The sequence below is a fragment of the Cyprinus carpio genome, chromosome A1 (assembly GCF_018340385.1).
Source record: "Cyprinus carpio isolate SPL01 chromosome A1, ASM1834038v1, whole genome shotgun sequence".
Taxonomy (NCBI): Eukaryota; Metazoa; Chordata; class Actinopteri; order Cypriniformes; family Cyprinidae; genus Cyprinus; species Cyprinus carpio.
The window spans coordinates 951,434-960,259 of NC_056572.1; the positions used below are offsets into that span (position 1 = coordinate 951,434).

The 8,826-nt window shown below is 37.9% G+C and overlaps 1 protein-coding gene across 1 annotated transcript in view; it reads right to left on the reverse strand.

The window, feature by feature from the left end:
* The window catches only part of tll1 (tolloid-like 1), a 33,008-nt gene extending 24,440 nt beyond the window's left edge, over positions 1–8,568 (reverse strand). Inside the window, exon 1 of the mRNA XM_042777314.1 lies at positions 8,158–8,568. Within this exon, the coding sequence (XP_042633248.1) occupies positions 8,158–8,335 (178 nt within the window). The 5' untranslated portion in view covers positions 8,336–8,568. The remainder of the gene's footprint in view (positions 1–8,157) is intronic.
* Positions 8,569–8,826: the final 258 nt, after the last annotated feature.

Consider the following 8,826-nt stretch of genomic DNA (forward strand, 5'->3'; position numbering starts at 1 on the left):
GTTTCCATAACAGCCCTGACAATGAGAAAAGACAATGCAAAATATGTATTCAGATGAACAAGGCAAAGTGCTTAGACATGACCACAGAGGAAAAGGCTTTGTGTTGAATTTGTACATTGATTTGGGAAGTCTGGGACTGAAGGCCTGTCATGCCTCAGCAAACACGTATTCGCTTAACATCAATGCACATCTTAACTTAGCACCAGTCAATAACTTCAGCCGTGAGGATCGATAAATACAGAGCTGAGGCTGTACTTAAGAATCGATTATGAACTGTAGGAGGGGTTTTGACTAACATGTGACCATCACAGTGACATGTGGATTGTTAACTGTAACAGCTTTACATCTGCTCAAAGAGAAAATGGGAACAAAGAGACCTCTGCAGAATGTGTCATCTGGAGAGGAATAAAAAGGTTTAGGCAAATATGAAATGATAATCTCTGAGGTTACTTTAGCGCAGCGGGAGGTGTGATTTAATCTGGGTGCAGTGATATCCGCAGATAAAACTGTGTACTAAAACGGGAGATTATCCTGGAGGTCACACTTCAGTTTCAAATGAGACTCTCCAGGTTATCCTGAAAACGTCCAAGTCACTTTCACTGTTTCCTTTGAGTGATTTAAGAATGGGAGGAGGGCACTACTGTAACTAACAGTGCATTCAATTTGAGTAAACTTGTCTCAGCAAGTACATAGAGATCTCTTTGTATTTTTTTTTTTTTGCATTGCAAATATCACCAAAAGCAATAAAAAAGTCAATCAAAAGTAAAACATTCAGTTAACCACTTCAGAATCTAGTTTTTTCCAAATAAAAGATCTGTTCCAAATCCTGGTGACTTGTCTACCTAAACAGCATTTTCAGCCATTATAAGAGGTGACAATGGTAGGCAGCATAATTATGATCAATCCAAAAAGGTGGATAAAGCAAGAGAAATGTTGATTACTAGCACACGTTTTAATTTATATATTATATATGGTAATATACACACATATATGTGACCCTGGACCACAAAACCAGTCTTAAGTCACTGGGGAATATTTGTAGCAATAGCCAAAAATACACTGTATGGGTCAAAATTATAGATTTTTCTTTTATGCCAAAAATCATTAGGATATTAAGTAAAGATCATGTTCCACATAGAAATTTTGTACTGTAAATATATTAAAACTTAATTTTTGATTAGTAATATGCATCGCTAAGAACTTCATTTGGATAACTTTAAAGGCGATTTTCTTAATATTTAATTTTTTTTGCAACCTCGGATTCCAGATTTTCAAATAGTTGTATCTCGGCCAAATATTGTCCTATCCTAACAAACCATACATCAATGGAAAGCTTATCAATTTAAAAAAAATTGACCCTTATGACTGGTTTTGTGGTCCAGGATCACATATATATATTGTGTCTCTGGGTGTCTGTGTGTATCTGGTATTCCCTTCATCATGGGAACCAAATGTCCCCACAAGGATAGCAATACCAGTAAATTTTGAGCTTGTGGGGACATTTTTGTCCCCATGAGGAAACAAGATTATAAATCATACAGAATTAAGTTTATTTGAAAATCAAAAAATGCCTGTAGTTTTGTTTGAGGGGAAGGTTTAGGGCTAGAGATAGAAAATACAGTTTGTACAGTAGAATAACCGTGTGTGTGTGTAAAAATATGCACATATGTATATTATCTTAACAACACACTAATGTCAAGCTTTATTACTCTCAACTGTCTATGATAGCAAAACAGCTCATTAGGCTTTGGAACAGAGCTGAAGACTGTATACTTGAATCAAGTATGACCACTGATTATCTTCTCTTGTTGTCAATCCCACAGACAATCCCACAGTACACACAGACGGCAGATGTTGTGGAGAATCCTGTAGGGAGGCACCGATCAACACACACTGCGGGTTTGACCATATGTTGATGCTTCATTACTGTGATGTCAGTTTAATACAGAGAATCCCTTCCTCATTAAACGCACAGAAACAGGCAGCCGAGTCTGATGAATGAGTATCATGGGAGCTGAAGGATGAGCGTGGTGTTTCTGTTTATCAGTGACACGCGTAACTAAAGACATCTGCGCCACATGTCAGAGAGACATGACGCAAAGCATTTTGGGTGACAGCCCAAAAAGCATTCCAGCGAGCTTGATAACAGGAAGAATCAGGGACAGACAGACACACTCACACAAAACACATATGCATCCAAAATATTCCAATAACTGCTTGATGTCACCTTGCATCCTGACAATGTTAAAAACTGACGTGTTGTTTTTTTTAGACAAGTATTAATCAGAGCAGTAATCTGAACAAATGCGTTTATGTGTCTATACATGGCACCTGGACGACTGAAAAGGAATATAAAAAAAAAAAATGTATTGGTCCTTAGATTACACTAAAGCGAAAATGCATATGCACCCCACTGCTCAAGAGAGTCAGACTGAACTATGAGCATCAAGGGCCCTATTTACACCTGGTTTAATATCTGTCTCTGTGATTCTGTGATGAGATCACACTGCTGTTTACACCTTGTAATAACATGCTCAAATGTGTGAACACTTGTGACTGAAAGGAAGGGTCTCTAATTTTGAAACTACTTAAATCACTCATTACATCAGTGTGTTACTGCAAGTCTATAAGGTGCCAAAAAGACATAATAGCACAAAAAGTCCACATACTTGGTGCCAAATATACATTTATACAAAAACAGTATGAAATGCAACATCCAAAGATGTCACATCTGCATGTGCATGGCTGCAATGGTAATTTAAAGGAGATGAATTTAAAGATGCAAGATTCATTAGGTTTTTGCATGTAGTCTTTTTCATTTTTTAGATGGACATAACTGGCTTTACAACAGTGATTACTCATCCACCCACTGCTGCTCAAGGGTGGGTACTCGTTTGTTCACCCAAAAAACATGACGCTGATGTGCCAGAGGATTTGGGAATAAATTACTTCAATATACATCTGTATTTATCACTAACTGCCTGTAATCGTCCAAAACACATGTTCAAACAGGTCTGAGAGAGACCAGCCATCACTGTCATCACACTCTCAGCAAATGTGCCACTATGTGTATGAGAGACAGACAGAAAGACTTCAGTCAGTGCCATTGTCGGAGCATCAAAGTACCTTTTCACACATCAGGATGTGTAAAGCCGTAATTGTTTAATTAGCAAAACGCATTCTAAGTTTGGAGGAAGTGTGTGGATCGCTGACTCATGTTTCCCTATTCCAAAACAAACAGTCCATGGCGGAGAAGAGTGCTGACGCTGGAATTGTTTGGGAATTTTCAGAAGCTGGCTCTCAGACCAGAGTGCTCCTGGAAAATCCTTTTTTATTAAACTGGCCATCTCCATCTCACACATTTACAACAGCTCAACTACTGATTTAACTGACTTCAAAGAAAAGCTGAAGTAAACGCAGTCAAAGAGCAAAAAAACATTTGATGAGGTCTTGAAATCTTTGAATTTTAATGTGAGTGTGACATGTGAGAGGACAGGCTGATGACATTTGTGATGTGTTTTACATTAAAGTAAATCCTGAATTAAAAATAAAATTCAGTGTATTTGAATATAACTCTACATAAAAATTTTACGTTGCAGACAGTTGAACAATAAAACTACAAGTGAACGTTTTTTCTCTTATCACTCACACTCTCGGTTTTGCTGTGTGCACAGTTTTATGACAAAAAAACTCTTTTGTAAGGGGCATGAATGAAGGTGTGTGTGTGTGTGTGTGTGTGTGTGTGTGTGTGTGTGTGTGTGTGTGTGTGTGTGTGTGTGTGTGTGTGTGTGTGTGTGTGTGTGTGCATGTGTGAGTGAGTGAGAGAGATTCGTCTCAAGCTAAGTGGCAGGATGCAGGCTACCAGGAAGAGATAACTGCCTGAATGAAGTGGGCTCCCACATTCATTCACACACACGAGCGCGCACACACACACACACATACACACACACACACTGAGGGAAATCAGTGTACAAAGAGATGGAAATGTGTTTAGTGCACTCTAATGGCATGAGATAAGCACACGGCCAAATATTCACATTCTGTTTTCCCAAGAACAACGGCAGCAAGATGATCAACCACACAGAGTCATTTCCACCGTACATACACACATGTGATACAAGGTCATAAGCAATATGTAAACAGATGGATATGAATCACCTATGTAGATGTGAAATTAACACCCAGCTGCACCGCATAATATAACATACATGTTGGTGAGTAATTAAAACAGAGTTTTTAAAGTGATCAGTCATTATATAAGAGGGTTCCAACATAATGTACATTTAAGCTAATTTGTAAAAGTGGTATGATTATCCTGACTTGATCATTTCAAGTCAAATTTATTTTAAAATACACATTGTTTCAAAGCAGCTTCATAGAAAATAATGATGTAAATATCTTCATGTCTTTTAGTCATATTTAGCAGATTAGGCGTTTACATTTTTACACAAGCAGTTGAGATTTGCTATGTAGCATATACTTGCCTACATAAGTATACTGTATGGATTGCTGATGAATTTGGACACAAATGTAAGGAAATCTGTCTTTTAACAACTTTTACCTCAGTTAAAATGTCTAGGATGCCGTTTTTTTCTCCAAAACTCCTTGCTACTGCAAAACTAGCCACCAAAACTATTAAATATTAAAAAAAAATTGTGATGTGTATTCTTCGCATTTTTGTGACAGGTGCAGTTTCTCAATGAGAGAGAGACTATCTTATCTTGAGTAAAGCATTGACTTGCCAATGGTGGTGTTCATCACTAATATGAAGGACAATGAAGTATTATTTGCCTTGTTCATTACATTTTTATGAATTACCATTGTACTTCACTGCCATTGAGCTGCCCTTGTATACTGGATGCAGACTACTATAAACTAGAGGACTATAAACTACAATACCACACACTCAACCAGTGCCCTCTATAAAACTAATGGAAAGAAATTAATGTGTAGGCAATGAAGAAAGAGTGAGGAATGAAGTGCAATCACTATGAATACACAATATGGTGAAAAAGAGGGTAACAGTATAGTGTTAATATTATTTCCTTTACCTGACCTCATTTATTTTCTGTATTTTAATTATGCTATTATAAGTACTGTGTAAAAACTTTGGCAATATTGTAACTGCTGTCAATCAAAGATATTGACTCTTACTCTGAGAGTTGCGTGTTTGCCCTTAAGCTAAGTCTGTCTGTATACACCCCCAGTAAACTCCCTTCGGGTTTGTTTATGTTTCTCTTGCATCAACAAGGGGGCGTGGGCTAAATTTGCATAATCAGAAAAGACTGGTTATTCTGTGGCAACAATGTCATTAGGTTTACAATGTCTTAAGATAACAGAAACAGATAACATCGCCTAGTGACTGTATAATGCTACTAGCCCTTTACTGACCTATTGAAACCAATAGAGCTCCCAGTTTCTGTAAACAAGAACAGAAGTTCTAAACAATGCATTTAGCTCATTAATGGAGCTAATAGGCTTCTGTTGTGTCAACCAAAACAAACCATTAATAGGAACTCATGAAAAGGTACACCTTGAACATTCAGAATTTAAATGTGCACGCATTTCAGGTTTTGCAACCCAAATGTACAATAAACACCGGCAAAACTTAACCAAACCAACTTGCAACACCAAAACCCTTCCATATAGTTAATAAAGAGAGTGAATAATGTCTTCATTTATATCTACAAATGCCAAAATGTGTATTTTAATGGTATGGTTAAGTCTAGTGTTTAGTAATCACAATTAGCTTATAACAAAAACAACACATGTATACGAAAAAGATATATAAGCAAAAGTATATGTGTGTGGTGCAGGTAAACCCTATGTTGAGGATAATTAAACCGGACATTTTTGGCCCCATGGGGAAAACAGCTTATAAATCATATCAAATTATGTTTTTTTTTTCTGTTTTCTGTGAAGGTTGTGTTTAGTAGAAGTGATAGAGTTAGAGAGTAGAATGATACAGTTTATACAGAATAATAAAGTATACAAGTATGTCTACAGAAAGTTCCTACAAAACATGAAAACACAACGTGTTTGTGTGTGCCATGTCAAATAAAGCCAAGGTTTAATACTGTGTGCCTGTAAACAATTAAACTAAATTTGGGACCATTCATCTGAAAGGCACAGCAGCTCCCCTCATTGACACCTTGCCTTTAATTAGCATGCCTATTTCTACTCAAACACCAACACAGCGCGGATATGCTAATGCAAGGCTATTTCTGCGAACGAACGCATCGGCAAAATGCTCCTTCAGCAAAAGAGAGCTAGATCGAACATGCTCAATGACCTGGGCAATTTTGAGATGGTCAGCATTTCACCTGGTGTGATGCAAAGATCTTTCAAGCACTTTAACACCAACTCCACCAATGTGTGTCATTACTGTATCAACTATATAAAGCTGCGGTCTATGAATTACATCCGTTCATTTTAATATTAACATCATGATGTTTTAGAGAAGTGTCTTTCTTGGGGCCACTGCCAAAAGTAGACTGAACATTAATGGAAGTTTAGCATGATGGCACATGAACCATACCTGAAATGTTATACTGAGATTCAGTCATCTTGGGTGTACACTGGTATTTATAAGGGAGTTGGGTACATGTTGATATACATGGTACAGGCTGTTTACTAGCATTTAAAAGTTCCAGTATTAACAGTATGAACTACGATAGCCTTGGAATATGTGATAGAAATCTGACAGATTGTGTGTGTAATAAAGATTAAAAGTGTTTTTCTTTGTCTATTTATGTATGTATGTGCTTAAAGGTTATGTGATGATGTTGTCCACCCTCTCCCAGTAGTACTGCTATCAACGAGCCTGTCAAATTTCTAGGCTGAATATTTCACAGTTTGGAAAAACAGAGGTCCTCCCTATAACTGCAAAACAGTCATACTCCTACACGCATACACCCAAACATAGACACACTAATCCAAACATACATACACGCTGCACACATACAAACACTCTTACAATCCCCTCTCAAAACCACTCAGACAGGGACTTTTTTTCATTCTCATCCGTAATCCATATTGCCTGTGTGTACAGTATGTGTGCCTTGTGCGTGTGTACATACATACTCTCATGAAAGCCTGGAAACAATGCCAGCACATTGCAGCAGAGAAGCGAATGCTCAGATTTATAGTTCCTGAGTAAACATGATATATACACAAAGGAAAATGAGAGAGAGAATGTGTGTTGGCATGCAAGAGAGGGAGGAACAGAGCAATTTTACCAAATGTAACTGCAGACGATGCATTTAAACATCTGCTCTGCCTTAGGTGGAGTTTACTTACACATCCAAGAGAGGACAGAGTGAAAAAGAAATCATATTACTAGCCTTCTTTATGAAGATGTGTCAAAATAAAGATACAATACATACAGGTCACCACTAATATTGACTATATACATACATATACACACTGTCCCTTGAGCGCTTCTGTAATCTTTACAGTTTAACATCTGTATAGCTGTTTAGGCTGTACCACTAAGTCTATAATCATTACGTAATAATAAATGTAAAATACAAATACAATTATCCACAATGTTAACGTATATAAAAGTCAAGGATTTTTTGTAATTACTCGTTCCTTTTTCTTACATAATAAAAATGAATCATTCTAAGAACATTCGTCATAACTTTTGCCTGCAAGTTAAATACTGACTCAGATGGAGGGAGTGAACTCACTTTCACATTCGTTAGATTGATATAATAATTACATAAGAGATTGTAAATCGAGCAGGTGGACGAACTTGCGCGCGGAAGGCACGGGTTTATGACAGCGGAGCGCACGTGGCCCCGCGAGCCCCGGGAGAAACCGAATTAGATCGGGCCAGATCATTTCAGCGGGGGAGGAGGGGTCGTGCGAGGCTTGCGAGGGATATTTCTACGTCAAAAAAAGAAAAGAAAAATGAAGTAAAAGATGCGTCGCTGATGCTCGCGCACCGAGGACTCAATGCGTGACCAGTGCGCGTCTCCGCGTAAAAATAAATAAATAAATAAAGTATGAGAAAAACAAGCTCAACAACTCACTCTTCCATCCGTTTATCACTATGCAGGGACGAGAATTGTTTATGCTTTCCCCTTTGATCACCTCACAAAAAGTGTTATCAGATCAAAAGCAAGGAGGATAGATCGCACAAAACCGTCTTACCAGCTTTGCAGGGATCCTTGTAGTCTATCGTTTCTGTTTTGTCCTCTTCATAATAATCATAACTGTCATCATAATCTAAGCAGCTGTGCACGGACACTTTGCCCCATAAAGTCAAGCCAGCCAGCAGGAGTGTGATCCAATTCATTTTACTGGTCAGTGCAGAGTAAAGGTAGTCCATCTGAAGTTTGACTGCGCGCGGATCAGAGTGTCTCCTAAGAGTCCGGTTGTGGTGACCTAGCCCTACACGCGCCGTGTGGAACCCATCATCTTCATTATCATCGTTGTTCCGGTTCGACAGACGGGGCAGGACCGTCAGCGTCGCGCATCTCAACCGGACGCCCAAAGCATCGGTGTGAACCTCAACAACTGCGGCTGATACCAGCTCACTTTTCTTTTCTAAATTTATTTTTTCTGAAGTAGCGTTTTTGTGATGAAGGAGATCTTTTTTGATGGACAGTTTACCAGCTCACTTTTCTTTTAGGCGTGATGCACATTTAAATTAATGTTTATTTTATTTTGTTTATTTTATTTATGTTGTTTAGAGTATTTTTTTGAAGAAGATCAGGGTTTTGATAGACAGACAGACAGATAGATAGATAGATAGATAGATAGATAGATAGATAGATAGATAGATAGATAGAAGCAGATTCCTTTATTGTCATTACACAG